Source organism: Triticum urartu, chromosome 7, assembly GCF_003073215.2.
Source record: "Triticum urartu cultivar G1812 chromosome 7, Tu2.1, whole genome shotgun sequence".
Lineage (NCBI taxonomy): Eukaryota > Viridiplantae > Streptophyta > Magnoliopsida > Poales > Poaceae > Triticum > Triticum urartu.
This window is the reverse complement of record NC_053028.1, coordinates 456,034,166-456,052,422: the sequence shown is the minus strand read 5'-3', so window position 1 is coordinate 456,052,422 and position 18,257 is coordinate 456,034,166. Positions and strand designations below refer to the sequence as shown.

The 18,257-nt window shown below is 47.3% G+C and overlaps 1 protein-coding gene across 1 annotated transcript in view; it reads right to left on the bottom strand.

Annotated features, from left to right (window-relative positions):
- LOC125518937 (splicing factor 3B subunit 2-like) overlaps window positions 1-16,077 on the bottom strand; it is a 33,058-nt gene extending 16,981 nt beyond the window's left edge. Inside the window, exons 1-3 of the mRNA XM_048683822.1 lie at window positions 15,786-16,077; window positions 14,562-14,662; window positions 11,852-11,953 (exon numbers count right to left, since the gene is read on the bottom strand). Coding sequence (XP_048539779.1) covers window positions 11,852-11,953; window positions 14,562-14,662; window positions 15,786-16,077 — 495 coding nt within the window. The remainder of the gene's footprint in view (window positions 1-11,851; window positions 11,954-14,561; window positions 14,663-15,785) is intronic.
- Between the last annotated feature and the right edge of the window lie 2,180 nt (window positions 16,078-18,257).

Genomic DNA, 18,257 nt, shown 5'->3' with positions numbered 1-18,257 from the left:
AGCAAGATAAGATGCATAAAAGGATAAACATCACATGCAATCAATATAAGTGATATGATATGGCCATCATCATCTTGTGCTTGTGATATCCATCTCTGAAGCACCGTCATGATCACCATCGTCACCGGCGTGACACCTTGATCTCCATCGTAGCATCGTTGTCGTCTCGCCAATCTTATGCTTCCACGACTATCGCTACCGTTTAGTGATAAAGTAAAGCATTACAGCGCGATTGCATTGCATACAATAAAGCGACAACCATATGGCTCCTGCCAGTTGCCGATAACTCAGTTACAAAACATGATCATCTCATACAATAAAATTTAGCATCATGTCTTGACCATATCACATCACAACATGCCCTGCAAAAACAAGTTAGACGTCCTCTACTTTGTTGTTGCATGTTTTACGTGGCTGCTACGGGCTTAAGCAAGAACCAATCTTACCTACGCATCAAAACCACAACGATAGTTTGTCAAGTTGATGCCGTTTTAACCTTCGCAAGGACCGGGCGTAGCCACACTCGGTTCAACTAATGTTGGAGAAACTGTCACCCGCAAGCCACCTATGTGCAAAGCACGTCGGGAGAACCGGTCTCGCGTAAGCTTACGCGTAATGTCGGTCTGGGCCGCTTCGTCCAACAATACCGCCGAACCAAAGTATGACATGCTGGTAGGCAGTATGACTTATATCGCCCACAACTCACTTGTGTTCTACTCATGCAAATAATATCAAACCATAGAACCTAGGCTCGGATACCACTATTGGGAAACGTAGTAATTTCAAAAAAATTCCTACGCACACGCAAGATCATGGTGATGCATAGCAACGAGAGGGGAGAGTGTTGTCTACGTACCCTCGTAGACCGAAGCAGAAGCGTTGACGCAACGTAGAGGAAGTAGTCGTACATCTTCCCGATCCGACCGATCCAAGCACCGTTACTCCGGCACCTCCGAGTTCTTAGCACACGTACAGCTTGATGACGCTCCCCGGGCTCCGATCCAGCAAAGCTTCGGGGATGAGTTCCGTCAGCACAACGGCGTGGTGATGATGATGATGTACTACCGACGCAGGGCTTCGCCTAAGCACTACAACGATATGACCGAGGTGGAATATGGTGGAAGGGGGCACCGCACACGGCTAAGGAACGATCACGTTGATCAATTGTGTGTCATAGGGTGCCCCCTTGCCTCCGTATATAAAGGATCCAAGGGGGAGGGGTTCGGCCGGCCCTATGGAGGCGCAGGAGGAGTCCTACTCTCCTAGTCCAAATAGGATTGGTGGGAGAAGAGAGGGAAAGAGGGGGGCGCCGCCCCTCCCTCCTTGTCCAATTCGGACTAGGGGGAGAGGGGGCGCGCGGCCTGCCCTGGTAGCCCCTTCCTCTTCTCCACTTTAGGCCCATGAGGCCCATTAACCCCCCGGGGGGTTCCGGTAACCCCCAGTGATCCGGTTTTATCCGAAACTTCTCCAGAACGCTTCCGGTGTCCGAATATAGTCATCCAATATATCAATCTTTATGTCTCGACCATTTCGAGACTCCTCGTCATGTCCGTGATCACATCCGGGACTCCGAACTATCTTCGGTACATCAAAATGCATAAACTCATAATAACTGTCATCGTAACGTTAAGCGTGCGGACCCTACGGTTCGAGAACAATGTAGACATGACCGAGGCACGTCTCCGGTCAATAACCAATAGCGGGACCTGGATGCCCATATTGGCTCCTACATATTCTATGAAGATCTTTATCGGTCAGACCGCATAACAACATACGTTGTTCCCTTTGTCATCGGTATGTTACTTGCCCGAGATTCGATCGTCGGTATCCAATACCTAGTTCAATCTCGTTACCGGCAAGTCTCTTTACTCATTTCGTAATACATCATCTCGCAACTAACTCATTAGTTGTAATGCTTGCAAGGCTTATGTGATGTGCATTACCGAGAGGGCCCAGAGATACCTCTCCGACAATCGGAGTGACAAATCCTAATCTCGAAATACGCCAACCCAACATCTACCTTTGGAGACACCTGTAGAGCACCTTTATAATCACCCAGTTACGTTGTGACGTTTGGTAGCACACAAAGTGTTCCTCTGGTAAATGGGAGTTGCATAATCTCATAGTCATAGGAACATGTATAAGTCATGAAGAAAGCAATAGCAACATACTAAACGATCGGGTGCTAAGCTAATGGAATGGGTCATGTCAATCAGATCATTCAACTAATGATGTGACCTCGTTAATCAAATAACAACTCTTTGTTCATGGTTAGGAAACATAACCATCTTTGATTAACGAGCTAGTCAAGTAGAGGCATACTAGTGACACTCTGTTTGTCTATGTATTCACACATGTATTATGTTTCTGGTTAATACAATTCTAGCATGAATAATAAACATTTATCATGATGTAAGGAAATAAATAATAACTTTATTATTGCCTCTAGGGCATATTTCCTTCAGCGGTGGCGTCCGCGGCGCCTGGCGACGGCCAGAGCGGGCGGGGCCGGTGTGGTGGAGCTCGCCGGCGACGAAGACCGGCGCCTGCGCGGGGCGGTGCGGCGGAGAGACGGGGCGCCTCGGGAGGAAGAGGCACCGGGCGGCGGCGGTGGCGAAGTGGGCCTCGGGGGCCCGATCCGGGCCTCCCGGGCCGGCGGCGGCGACGAAGTGGGGCGGCGGCGCGGCGAATAGGAGGCGGACACGTGGCGGCGGCGGCTGGGTCGGACGTGTCCGGCGCGAGCGAACGCGTCTGGCGGCGAGAGGTGGGAGGCGACTAGGGTTCCAACCGTGATTTCGAATGGGCGTGGTATTTATAGGCATAGAGGGAGCTAGGAGTGTCCAAATGAGGTGCGGTTTTCGACCACGCGATCGTGATCGAACGCTCTAGATGATGGAGAGGGTTTTGGTGGGTTTTGGGCCAAATTAGAGGGGTGTTGGGCTGCAACACACACACGAGGCCTTTTCGGTCCCTCGGTTAACCGTTGGAGCATCAAACGAAGTCCAAATGGTACGAAACTTGACAGGCGGTCTACCGGTAGTAAACCAAGGCCGCTTGGCAAGTCTCGGTCCAATCCGGAAATGTTTAATCCCCACACACGAGAAGAAGGTAGAAATGACCACCGGAGGAGAACGAAGCGCCGGAATGCAAAACAGACAACGGGAAAAATGCTCGAATGCATGAGATGGACACGTATGCAAATGCAATGCACATGATGACATGATATGAGATGCATGACAACAACAACAACACACGGAGACAAAAACCCGAACACGAGAAAATAAAATAACTTAACGCCGAAAATGGCAAGAGTTGGATTACATATTAGGTAAATCATATCCAGGGTGTTACAACACTCCACCACTACGAAAGGATCTCGTCCCAAGATCTAGGACTGGAAGAACGCCGGGTACTCAGAACGGAGGTGATCCTCGCGTTACCAGGTGGCTTCACGGTTGGAATGGTGTGACCACTTGACTTTGAGGAATTTGATTGACTTATTGCGAATTTTGCGTTCAGTCTCTTCAAGAATAGCAACTGGGTGCTCACGATAAGAGAGATCTTCTTGGAGATTAATGTCTTCGAAGTTGACGGTGCATTCAGGAGTCTTGAAGCACTTGCGGAGCTGAGAGACATGGAACACGTCATGTACATTTGCAAAGTTTGAAGGAAGCTCGAGTTGATAGGCGAGATCGCCTCTCTTGCTGACGATCTTGAAAGGTCCCACGTATCTAGGGGCAAGCTTCCCTTTGATACCGAAGCGACGAGTACCTTTCATTGGAGAGACGCGAAGGTAAACATGATCTCCGATCTCGAAAGCCAAATCACGGTGCTTACTATCATAGTAGCTCTTCTGGCGTGATTGGGCTGCTTTGAGGTTATCTCGAATGACTTTACACATCTCCTCTGCCTCTGTGATTAAGTCATTACCCAAAAGTTGACGTTCACCTGTTTCAGACCAATTGAGAGGGGTACGGCACTTCCTGCCATACAGAATTTCGAATGGGGCCTTGCCCGAACTTGCTTGAAAACTGTTGTTGTAGGAGAATTCAGCATATGGAAGGCAATCCTCCCACTTCATGCCGAAGGAGATCACACAAGCCCTGAGCATATCTTCAAGAATCTGGTTGACACGCTCGACTTGACCGCTAGTTTGCGGATGGAAAGCTATGCTGAAGCGGATGTTGGTGCCCATGGACTTTTGAAAAGACTCCCAAAACTTGGAGGTAAAGATGCTGCCACGGTCTGAAGAGATCACCTGTGGAATACCGTGCAGAGAGACAATCCGAGAGGTGTAGAGCTCCGCCAATTGACCTGCAGTGATAGACTCTTTGATAGGCAAAAAGTGAGCCACTTTAGTGAGTTTGTTGATGACAACGAATATAGCATCATTGCCACGCTTGGACTTTGGAAACCCAGTCACGAAGTCCATCTCAATGTGGTCAAACTTCCATTCTGGAATGGCAAGAGGTTGGAGGAGACCAGCTGGCCTTTGGTGTTCTGCCTTCACTCTTCTGCAGACATCACACTCATTCACGAACTGAGCAATCTCGCGCTTCAGTCGAGTCCGCCAATAAGCCTGCTTGAGGTCCTGATACATCTTCGTGCTCCCAGGGTGGATGGAGAGGAGTGAATTGTGAGCCTCGTTCATGATCACTTTACGAAGGCCACCTTTGGGCACAACAATACGATCCTCGAAGAAGAGAGTATCCTTGTCATCAAGGCGGTAGCACTTGTACTTGGGTTGACTCTTGGCAATCCCAATCTTCACCTTCTTCACCATAGCATCAAGAAGTTGGGCTTGGCGAATCTGGTCTTCCAAGGTAGGAGAGACTTGAAGGTTGGCGAGGAAACCTTGAGGAACAACTTGCAGATTAAGTTTGCGGAAAGCTTCACAAAGCTCGGGTTGATAAGGCTTGAGAATCAGATTGTTGCAATAAGCCTTCCTGCTCAAAGCGTCAGCAATCACATTGTCCTTGCCTGGAGTGTACTCGATACTTGGATTATACTCTTGAATCATTTCGACCCATCAAGTCTGCCTGAGGTTGAGGTTAGGCTGAGTGAAGATGTACTTGAGACTCTTGTGATCAGTGAAGATGTCCACTTTTCTTCCCAATAAGAGATGTCTCCAAGTCAAAAGAGCATGCACAACTGTCGCCAACTCGAGGTCATGAGTGGGGTAGTTCTTCTCATTGGGCTTCAACTAGCGAGAGGTATAAGCCACAACTTTCTTCTCTTGCATCAACACTGCACCGAGACCTTGGAGAGAGGCATCGCAAAAGACCTCGAACGGTTTGGATTCATCGGGAGGAGTCAAAACTGGAGCAGTGACCAATTTCTCTTTCAAAGTGTTGAAAGCAATGTCACATTCCGGAGACCAAACGTACTTGACGTGCTTCTGGAGAAGATTTGAGAGAGGCTTCGCGATCTTTGAAAAGTTCTTAACGAACCTCAACGAACCGAGGAAGCTACGAAGTTGCTTCACGTTCTGAGGTGGTTCCCAATTCACAATTGTAGACACCTTCTCAGAATTCACCGCAATGCCCTTGGCAGAGATGATATGCCCAAGATAAAGAACCTCATCGAGCCAAAATTCGCACTTTGAGAACTTGGCGTAGAACTGGTGTTCCCTGAGCTTATCGAGTACCAAACGCAAGTGCTTGGCATGATCTTCCTTGTTCTTCAAAAAGACCAGAATGTCGTCGAGATAGACCAAAAGAAAGTCATTGGTGTAGGCATTGAAGATGAAGTTCATCATGCGGGAGAAAGTTGGAGGAGCGTTGACGAGGCCAAAAGACATGACAGTGTATTCATATGAACTTTAGCTTGTCCTGAAAGCCGTCTTGGGAATATCTTGCTCACGGATTCGAATCTGGTGATAACCCTATGGAGATCAAGCTTGGAGAATACTTGGGCACCTTTGAGTTGTTCGAGCAACTCGTTGATGTTGGGAAGTGGGTATTTGTTCTTGATAGTCTTCTTGTTCAATGGACGGTAATCAACACAAAGCCGGTCCGTTCCATCCTTCTTCTTCACAAAAAGAACTCCACAACCCCACGGAGAAGAACTAGGCCGAATGAGACCCATTCGCTCTTGAATATCGAGTTGCTTCTTCAGCTCCTTCAACTCTTCAGGTCCGAGCTTATAAGGACGCTTGCAAACTGGTTCCGTGCCAGGCTCAAGATCGATGACGAATTCAACTGGCCGGTGCGGAGGCATTCCTGGAAGCTCTTCTGGAAAGACGTCTTGATATTCGCAAACGACTAGAATTTGAGAGATGGCATCCACTTCACCCTTCTCATTGAGAGAAAACAGATGGATGGTATCATCACGAGCAGCAAAGACAATTACATCCTCAGACGAATGAGTTAATTGAATCTGCCTGGCTGCACAATCAAGATGCGCCTTGTGCTTAGAAAGCCAATCCATTCCGAGAATAAGATCAATATCTGAGTCGCCCAAAACAATAGGAGAAGCTAGAAATTTGTAGTCGCCCAACGTGATAGTAACATCCGGGATGCAGGTATTAGCTGTCATTTGCTTGCCCGGTGACACGATTTGCAAGGCACTTTGTAGATACTGATAATCGCACTCATTCTTTGATGCAAAAGGTTTGGAAATAAAGCAATGCGATGCACCAGTGTCAAAAAGAACTTTTGCAGGAATATCGTTAACAGGAAGGTTACCCATGATGACATCTGACGAGTCCTCTGCCTGAGCTGCATTCATCAAATTGACCTTGGCATGCTTGGTGTTATGCTTGACCACAGTTGTACTTGCCGATCTCACAGGAGGAGGAGGAGGGAGACGCCTCTGATTGAAGCATTTGTTGGCATAGTGACCCTTCTGTTGGCACTTGTTGCGCGTGACCTCTGAAAGCGGACGGTGGTACGGAGCACTCGATCTTGGAGGTTGAGACAAAGTCTTGTTCTAAAAGCCGGGGTTGGGGGGGTGGGAAGATCCACTGCCACCTTTGCTCTTCTGATACGGCTGACGGAACGGAGGAGGAGGAAGCCAATACTTCTGCTGCTTGGCCACTTGAGTAGAGGAAGAAGGAGTAGCATCTCTGACTCGCTTCTTCGAAGCATCACACCTCAGTTGAGCAGCCTCTTGCTTCAATGCCATGTTGTAGAACTCATCGTACCTCAAGGGCTCAAAGAGAACAAGAGCTAGCTGGATTTCTTCTCTAAGACCACCCCTGAACTAGTATATCATGCTCTTCTCGTCAGGGACGTCCTGCTTAGCAAAGCGGGCGAGCTTCTGAAACAACTTGTTGTAGTCATAGACAGACAAAGAGCCTTGCTTCAGGATGCGGAATTCCTCATGCTTGCTTTCAACCATGCTCTGAGGAATATGATGAGCTTTGAAGTCTTGACGGAATTCATCCCAGGTAATCACACGGCCTCCTCTGGAATCCTTGTACTGCTGGAACCATTCTACAGCTTGGTCTTTGAGTTGGAAGGAAGCGAACTTGACAAAGTCCTCAGGCCTGACGTTACTGCACTCGAAATGCTTGCATAAGTCCACGAGCCAATCGTCAGCATCAGTTGCCTCAACACAATTGCTGAAAGTCTTTGGCCCGTTAGCAAGGAACTGGTTGAGTGTAGCAAAGTGATTCTGATTGTTGCCTTGGTTGCCTTGGTTCGCTTGATTGCGCTCTTGAAGAATTTGCATGATCAACTGCGTGTTTGCATTGGTAGCGGCCATCACAGCTTGCCATGCCTCCAGAGGAGGAGGAGGTGGTGGCGGATCAGGATTCGGAGTCGTCCGCGTTGGAGGAGCCATCCTGAAGAGGTTGACATCCATTAGCACATTGATAGATAAATATTGAAGCTGAATCCAACGGAATGAAATTGCAACATATAGCCTTCACATCCGAACAAAATGAACGAATGCATTACAAATGAAATGGTCACATATCCATAAATTGAGAAGCCACATAGAATTTAGGTAGAGGAATAAATCAACAAGGTACGGATCAAGAACGAATACTCGGTAAGAAATCCCAATCTCAAACCAAATATCCGTGGAAGAAGAACTAGAGCTACAAGAATTCCCACCTATGAAACTCCCGAACCTTTCCGGTTATGCAATCAGGTGTTGGGGATACAGGGGAAGCATAATATCTCACCCAAATCTAGCAAATCCTACATCCAGCTGTATCCATCCTTCAACACATAACCGAGAAAACTTCGGAAACCATCTACCTCAACCTTCGAAAAGCATCCGTTATACAAGTTATGGCAATACTGCCGAACTCCCGCCCCAGTACTGGGTGGCGTCGAGGTTATCTCACCAACAACTGCATAAAAGAGATTTTCGATGTCGGCGAACTAAACTCAGGTATTCCAGAATTGCAACGATAAAATTGTGACGACAACACCTCGGAGCTCAACTCCCCAGGACACTGCCACAACCCCTAAATGACAGGAGGCACCAAGAACAATGTTCTCGTCACAAAACCATCGGAATGATTCCAAGATACCCGCGTGATCCTAAATTTTTTTTAGTGAAATTTGAGAAGAGAAGAGTCAAAACTCTATGTCAGGATGCCTTACCAGACGATGAAGGGACTGGGGAGTAAAAAGAATTCCTGAACTCTCCGATATATAATTCCTAAATGACCTAAAACATTTTTCTAGACTCAACAACGACTGCTAAAAATGATCAATCAGTGGGGGCTCCTAAGGTCGGGGAAGGCTCTGATTACCAACTTGGGCTGCAACACACACGAGGCCTTTTCGGTCCCTCGGTTAACCGTTGGAGCATCAAACGAAGTCCAAATGGTACGAAACTTGACAGGCGGTCTACCGGTAGTAAACCAAGGCCGCTTGGCAAGTCTCGGTCCAATCCGGAAATGTTTAATCCCCACACACGAGAAGAAGGTAGAAATGACCACCGGAGGAGAATGGAGCGCCGGAATGCAAAACGGACAACGGGGAAAATGCTCGAATGCATGAGATGGACACGTATGCAAATGCAATGCACATGATGACATGATATGAGATGCATGACAACAACAACAACAACACACGGAGACAAAAACCCGAACCCGAGAAAATAAAATAACTTAACGCTGGAAACGGCAAGAGTTGGATTACATATTAGGTAAATCATATCCGGGGTGTTACAAGGTCCATGTCCCAACTCCCAAGCCTATACCTGACCATGACCCGGACTAGCTATCATTGGCATCGCTAATACAAAAAAGAATCACATAGTATATAGTTGCTAGTTTGAAAGCCTTATGCCAAAAGATTACATTGTGTTGAGTTCGATTCGATATGAACGGGATCTGAGTTGACTGGAGAAGTCATGATGGCTCTGAAAGCTGAGACTAGCCAGGGATAGGGGTGCGTGGAAGCTAGCTATCCAGGTGCCAGTACCACGAGTTGGTTGCGAGATCTTATGGGTCTAAGCTCTAGCCTACCCCAACTTGTTTGGGACTAAAGGCTTTGTTGTTGTTGCTGCTGCTATGTAATTAACAAGGTTCACAACTAAATTGGTTAATATCGTAATCATACCGTGCCAAAAATAAATTCCGCCGAAAAGGAAAAATCCTAAATAAATAAATTCCGCCGAAAAGGAAAAATCCTAAATAAATATAATTTTTTTTTCTAAAAATGCCAAAAACAATTTTCACCGTCTAAATAAAATATTTAGAACATAGTGAACATTTTCTTGGCCTAAAAATGCAATTTGTATAATAATGCATATTTTTCTAATTCGAATAAAATAGCAATAAAATCCAAATAAAAATTATTTATTTGATTTTAACATTTTTCCTCCAATATTTGTTTTATTTTGGAGAAGTCATTTTATCTCCTCTCATTTTTTTGAAATATTTTGGAGAGAAAAATAATTAAAACCAAAATGATCCTCTTTTCAATATTTGAGAAAATTCAAATATGAAAATAATAAAATCCCCAACTCTCTCCGTGGGTCCTTGAGTTGCTTAGGATTTCTAGGATCGCAAACGAAATGCAAATAAAATATGATATGCATATGATGACCTATGTATAACATTCCAAATTGAAAATTTGGGATGTTACAAAAGATGGTTAAGGTTTCTTAACCATAGACATGTGTTGTCATTTGATAATAGGATCACATCATTAGGAGAATGATGTGATGGACAATACCCATCCGTTAGCTTAGCATAATGATCGTTCAGTTTATTGCTATTGCTTTTTTCATGTCAAATACATATCCCTTCAACTATGAAATTATGCAACTCCCGGATACCGGAGGAATACCTTGTATGCTATCAAATATCACAACGTAACTGAGTGATCATCAAGATGCTCTACAGGTATCTCCGAAGGTGTTTGTTGAGTTGGCATAGATTGAGATTAGGATTTATCACTCCGAGTATTGGAGAGGTATCTCTGGGCCCTCTCGACAATACACATCATAAGAAGCCTTGCAAGCAAATGACTAAGGAGTTAGTTACGAGATGATGTATTATGGAACGAGTAAAGAGACTTGTCGGTAACGAGATTGAACTAGGTATGAAGATACCCACGATCGAATCTCGGGCAAGTAACATACCGATGGACAAAGGGAATTACGTATGTTGTCATAAAGGTTCCACCGATAAACATCTTCGTAGAATATGTAGGAACCAATATGGGCATCCAAGTCCCGCTATTGGTTATTGATCGGAGAAGCGTCTCGGTTATGTCTACATAGTTCTCGAACCCGTAGGGTCCGCACGCTTAACGTTCATTGACGATATAGTATTATATGAGTTATGTATGTTGGTGACCGAATGTTGTTCGGAGTCCCGGATGAGATCACAGACATGATGAGGAGCTCCGGAATGGTCTGGAGGTAAAGATTGATATATAGGATGATATGGTTAGGCCAAGGGGTAAAGCCCACGGGGCTTTAGGTCGGTGCAAAAGGAGTTTTGCGGAGGCTAGGGGGCCAAACGCCGGAGACCTTGACGGCTGGCCCTGGGCCAGATGCCGAGGCCCGTGGCATCTAGGCCAGACGCCAAGGACTATGGCCTCTGGTCCTGTAAGTCCGAGAAGGACTCTTCCTTGCGGGAAAAAACGACTTTGAGGAGGCTCTTTCTCCAAGTTACGACCCCAGGGCTCAACATATAAATAGAGGGGCAGGGCTAGCACCTGGAACACATCAAGATTCACCAAGCCGTGTGCCCGCAACCCTAACCCTCTAGTTTATTCTCCGTCATAGTTTTTGTAGTGCTTGGCGAAGCCCAGCGGAGATTGTTGTTCACCACCACCGTCACCACGTCGTCATGCTGCCGGAACTCATCTACTGCTTCGCCTCTCTTGCTGGATCGAGAAGGTGAGGACGTCATCGAGCTGAACATGTGCTGAATGCGGAGGTGACGCACGTTCGGTACTTGATCGGGACGGGCCGTGAAGGTGTACGACTACATCAACCGCGTTGATAAATGCTTCCGCTTAGGGATCTTCAAGGGTATGAAGATGATCTTCCCCTCTCGTAGCTATGCATCTCCATGGATAGATCTTGCGTGTGCGTAATTTTTTTTATTTTCCATGCAATGTTTCCCAACAATTTGATCTGATTAGAGCAGCTGGACAGAATCCGAATTAGGTCAACTGAGCAATCATTGCTCCCTTGTACTGCGGCAAAATGATTGATGAACTTCTCCTGAAATTATGCATTTATGAAATGGTGAAACCTCTTGCATTACCTAAATAGCTGATCACATCACTTCTAGCATGAGTACAACGGTCTCGTGGATGGCGTCACGGCATGGCTCGATGGCGGCGGCGCGGTTTGCTTCGATGGCCGGCCGAGGTCGTTGGGAAAGGAGGCGGACACGGGGAAGGCGACATGCTCAGTGCTACTTGACCATGTCATCTCCGCCGATGCCGATGAGCTCAGCCTCGGTGGCAGCGGGCTCCTGGCCGTAGCCATCGACCACCTCGAGTGGGAGCCTGCCGCGGGGGCCGACCTGTAATGTATGTTGTTTGGTAATAGCTCTTCGTTCTCAACATCCGGTTGCGGCTGTTGCACACATTGTCTCCAAATACCGGTGTGAAAATGCTTTTTTAGATCTAATCATTATGGTTCTCCAAACACTGTTGGCCCAGTCCCGACGCCGAGTACTTCCGGCGACGACGATACGACCGACGACGAACAACGATGATGAATAGAGCTCACTGACTATCTTGGTTTTAGCCCCAAGCCGGCCAGACCCAACGAGATACTTTACGTCGAGATGCACCGTATGAAGCAGATGCACCGCAGTGCAAAACTGGCCTGAGCTCACTGATCTCCCAGCCTAAACACGCACGTACACAACAGCCTTTGGGCTCGATACTCAAACGCACGCGTGAAAATGAACAAAACTGGCCCTTTTCTGAAAATTCAACACAAAATGGCCTTAATCTGAAAATATTTCACAAAATGGCCCTCTTTTGCATGACGCCCGGGGCTTGGACACCACTTTATGCTTTTCGTGATAGCCAGCTTACTATGCTTCCTCCAAGAAAATATGTCACGTCCGAGGTACTCTTGTTGGAAATATGCCCTAGAGGCAATAATAAATTAGTTATTATTATATTTCCTTGTTCATGATAATCGTTTATTATTCATGCTAGAATTGTATTGATAGGAAACTCAGATACATGTGTGGATACATAGACAACACCATGTCCCTAGTAAGCTTCTAGTTGACTAGCTCGTTGATCAATAGATGGTTACGGTTTCCTGACCATGGACATTGGATGTCGTTGATAACGGGATCACATCATTAGGAGAATGATGTGATGGACAAGACCCAATCCTAATTAAGCATAGCACAAGATCGTATAGTTCGTATGCTAAAGCCTTTTATAATGTCAAGTATCGTTTCCTTAGACCATGAGATTGTGCAACTCTCGGATACCGTAGGAATACTTTGGGTGTGCCAAACGTCACAACGTAACTGCGTGGCTATAAAGGTACAATACAGGTATCTCCGAAAGTGTCTGTTGAGTTGGCACGAATCGAGACTGGGATTTGTCACTCCGTGTAAACGGAGAGGTATCTCTGGGCCCACTCGGTAGGACATCATTATAATGTGCACAATGTGACCAAGGAGTTGATCACGGGATGATGTGTTACGGAATGAGTAAAGAGACTTGCCGGTAATGAGATTGAACAAGGTATGGGGATACCGACGATCGAATCTCGGGCAAGTATCGTACCGCTAGACAAAGGGAATTGTATACGGGATTGATTGAATCCTTGACATCGTGGTTCATCCGATGAGATCATCGTGGAGCATGTGGGAGCCAACATGGGTATCCAGATCCCGCTGTTGGTTATTGACCGGCGAGTTGTCTCGGTCATGTCTGCATGGTTCCCGAACCCGTAGGGTCTACACACTTCAGGTTCGATGACGCTAGGGTTATAAAGGAAGTTGATATGTGGTTACCTAATGTTGTTCGGAGTCCCGGATGAGACCCCGGACGTCACGAGGAGTTCCGGAATGGTCCGGAGGTAAAGATTTATATATGGGAAGTTCTGTTTTGGTCACCGGAAAAGTTTTGGGTTTTATGGGTAACGTACCGGGACCACCGGGAGGGTACCAGGGGTCCACCAAATGGGGCCACAAGCCCCGGAGGGCTGCATGGGCCAAGTGTGGGCTGGTGCGCCCCCCCACAAGGGCCCAAGGCACCTAAGGGGAGGAAGGGGGGCAAACCCTAAGGGCAGATGGGCCTTAGGGCCCATGCCTGGTGCGCCTCCCTCTCCCCCTCCACTTGGCCGCCACCCTAGATGGGATTGGGGCTGGCCGCCGCCCCTAGGGTGGAACCCTAGGTGGGGCGCACCCCTCCCTCTCCCCTATATATACTTGAGGACTTGGGGCTGCCAATAGATGAGTTTTCTGACCTCTCCCTGGCGCAGCCCTACCTCTCTTTCTCCTCATATTTCGCGGTGCTTGGCGAAGCCCTGCTGGATCACCACGCTCCTCCACCACCACCACGCCGTTGTGTTGCTGCTGGATGGAGTCTTCCTCAACCTCTCCCTCTCTCCTTGCTGGATCAAGGCATGTGAGACGTCACCGGGCTGTACGTGTGTTGAACGCGGAGGTGCCGTCCGTTCGGCACTAGGATCTCCGGTGATTTGGATCACGACGAGTACGACTCCTTCAACCCCGTTCTCTTGAACGCTTCCTCTTAGCAATCTACAAGGGTATGTAGATGCACTCTTCTTCCCCTCGTTGCTGGTTTCTCCATAGATAGATCTTGGTGACACGTAGGAAAATTTTGAATTTTTGCTACGTTCCCCAACAACTCTTACGGTCATCAACAATCCTTTCCTTGTCACTAGCACTATAGCCGAGTAGTTTCACCATCTCCTTCTTGCTCATCTCAAGACGAGGTTCCATTGAAGCAACAATATGATTGCAATCTTTCAAGCCATGGCTTTCAAGTACCTTCCTTGCATATGCCTCCTGGCATAGTGTGATCCCTTCCAACTTTTGATGTACCTCGATCCTGAGGTAGTAACTCAATAGCCCTAGATCATCCATCTTTGAAAATCTCCTTCATTTGTAGGTTGAACTTTGCAATCACCTCTTCATCTGCTCCAGTTATCAACATGTCGTCGACGTAGATGCCAACTAGTAGACGATCCCTTCCTTCACCTCTCTTGTACATCGCATGCTCTAGTGGGGCTTTCTCAAATCCAAGAGAAATCAATGTATGATCAAGTTTGATGCTCCATGCCCGAGAGCCTTGTCGTAGCCCGTACAAGACTTTGTGTAACTTTAGTACCTTGTGTTCTTCTCCCTCTTTGATGAATATCGGTGGTTGGTTCACATAGACGTCTCCTTGTAACTCTCCTTTCAAGAACACGGATTTTACATCCATTTGATGTATCTTCCATGATTTCTGAACCGCGAGAGCGATGAGTAATTCCACCGATTCCATCTTTGCAACGGGAACGAACGCTTCTTCGAAGTCCACACTTTCCTCTTGCACGTACTCTTTGGTCACTAGCCTTACTTTGTGCTTCACGGACCCTTCGACATCTTTCTTGATCACAAATTCTCACTTGAGATCCATGGCTTTTTCATTGTTGGGAAGATCCACAAGCTTCCATGCATTATTGTCGTGGATCGACCTCAATTCTTCTTTCATAGCCTGACGCCAACACTCCATCGTATTTGCGTCATTAAAATCTGCCAGTTCCTCGGCACTTAGACACGAGCATCCACTCCTTCTCATCTTTGCCGGGTCAATCGTTCGAAGAGCTTACTTCGAATATTGTTGTAACACCGGTTCTGGATGTACGGACGTGGGTGGTTGTGTCCTTTCCTCCATTACTGTCGGAGACAACTTTGCTTGCGCGGCTCCTTGTACCTTCAGAAGCGATGCCTTGCTATTTTCTTTGCTCATAGCAATTGGCAAAGCTAGCATTTTCACGTGAGCTAGCCAGCCCTCCTGTTTATATGCTCTTGCTGCTGCACTTTTGAAGCCCGATGCTCAGACTATTGCTTCTAAGCCTCCACTCTGTGCTTCTTAATGAACCTCCAGCTGCTGTACTGTTTGCTGGTTTGGGTTGACGTGAGGCGCCCTTTTCATGGTCCACTAGTGGTGTCTCATCCACCTCTCTCGGGCTGCTTTCTGGCCAGCCTCCTGCCAAGTATGGAGCGTGCGTGCGTGCGCTACCAGACATAGCTCTCCTAGCATCGCTCGCTGGGAGACCGAGCACTCCTGTCTGCAGAACGCTTTGGCTACTTTCTGACGCGGATATGACAACGGCGACACCCTCGCCTTGCTATTGTTTGCACGCACATGCATCCAATCTAGCACCAGCATATTGTGCTTCGTGGACTTCAGGCGTCACGTACGCTGTTTTATCTTTGTCAGACAAAGTGATATATGTATCTGTAGCATCAACGCAAGTTTCGGAATCATCTCCTGCATCTGTAACATCGACACGAGTTTCCGAACCATAATCTTGGGAGCGAACTTTTTCTTCACGGAGCTCGACAATTTCTTTAGCCGATACTTGAAGAACTGGATCCTCCTCATCCATGAGTTCACACATCAACATCATGTCACTTTCATCATCTTCCTGGACCATGCGCACCTTCTCCTTAGGGGAATTCTTGCACTCCGACTTGAAGTGCCCGAGCAGATTACAGTTGTGGCAGCGGATCTTCCTCTTGTCGAACTTTTTCTTCTTTGGCTTCTCCGACTATTCGTCGGTGTCCTTTGCGGGACGGTACTTTGCGCCACTACCAAACGCCTTCTTGAAATTGTTCTCCTTGAAAACCATCGCTTGCCACTGAGCGCGTGTAAGCATCAGGTACTCATCCTGCTTTGCGTCACCGTAACTCAATTTCATCCGCTCATCATGCGCCTTGAAGCGACCAACCAGATCATTCAAAGTGAGAGTCTTGAGATCAACACATTGCTCGATCGCTGACACAATCGGCATGTAGCGCGGTGGAGCGGCACGTAGGAAATGCCTGACCACGGAGATGTCCTTCAATTTCTCGCCGAGACCGCGAATCCCGTTCACCATCGAGGCAACCCTCGCTGCGAAGGCGTCCACCGTCTCATCTTCTCCCATTCTCAGGTTCTCGTAACTTTTCAGCAAAGTTTGCAAGTTCGCCTCGCGCACACGCGAGTGCCCTAGATGCAACGTCTTGAGTGTGTCTCACGTCTCCTTCGCTGATGTCTTCGAGATTAGATGCTGCTGCACGTCCACCAGCGTCACCGAGCAGATGGCCGTGATAGCCTGGCGATCTTTCCGATACAAGGCACCACCCTTCAGGTACTCGTTACCGCCGGGGTCGACGGCTTCCCAGAGCTCATTGGCCTCGAGCGCCCACTCCATCATGGTCGCCCACACCACGAAGTTCCCATGGTCAAATCGTGGCTACTCCGATCTGACAGGAGCAGCAATTACTTTAGCCACATCGGAGTACTCCACCAGCTTTTTGGTCTTCTCGTCGTCCAACATGACCTCCCGTTACTACAAGATCAACCTTGCTCTAGATACCAATTGTTGGCCCAGTCCCGACGCCGTCGTCACCGACGACGAACGACGATGATGAACAGAGCTCGCTGACTATCTTAGTTTCAGCCCCGAGCCGGCCAGACCCAACGAGATACTTTACGTCGAGACGCACCGTACGAAGCAGATGCACCGCAGTGCAAAACTGGCCTCAGCTCACTGATCTCCAAGCCTAAACACGCACGTACACAACTCATCAAACGCACGCACGCACGCGAGACTTCTGCTGATTGCCACACGTACGTATCGTACGTGGTGATTTTACTTTATTGCTTCACCAACTCACGGTTGTACAAGGGGTAGGGGTACACGCATATAATATGCAAGATAGACACTAGAAGCTAACCTACTCGTCTCTACTTCTAATCCTACCTGATGACTGCTTCTGTGTACGAACCGGACACAGTTCCACGCACGTCGTGGTTAATTCCAACAAACACAACCCATTGACTGATATTATAGTTTTTGTGGGCTGGTTCTTTATGAGAAAATTATTGTACAATAATACTGTAGTTAGAAGGAGGCCGCTCTTGTACGGCAGTTTTGGGTGTTGGGAATGCTTCGAATGCTAAAGGAGGATGGGCTTGATGGTGCTAGATCTGGCAAGAAAGAGATCATTGGGTAATCTCCAACAATGCAGAGTTCCTACTTTTGTGCTCTGCAGCGACACCAAGATCCTTTGATCAATTCGCCATTCTCCTGCAGAAGGCTTAGGTTTATCTATGTTAGCACATAAAATGCTCACCTCTGCATCTTGTATGTCATGTTGATGATTTAGTCCAGTGGTGCTAACTGGGTTATTAATATGGTTCTGACGTGATATGATGTGCTGGTGTTTGGTTTGTGATTAACATTTCATGTGAGTTAAATTGTGAAATAGTGAGACACTGAAATGGTACTTATATGTGCCTAATGTTGAGTTGCTCTTACTGCTCTTGAAGGACTGGACAAGTGAGCATGAAAGTTTTGAAATATTTGGTTTTTTATGGCAACCATTTTGTATTGTTCTGACCATGAGTGTATTTAATCTTGTGGCCTAAGACTTTTAAGTTGATGTTACGCATTGACGGCATGCTGAGATTATTTGGGTATATCTGGATGACGCACATAGTTTATTCCTTCGCAGGTTCTTGAGGACTACCTGAAGAATTTTAGAGTCTTGGAGGGGAAGACGATGCCACCCATCATTGGTAATATCTGGATGACGCATTAAAAAAAATCAGGTCCATTCTTTGATCTTC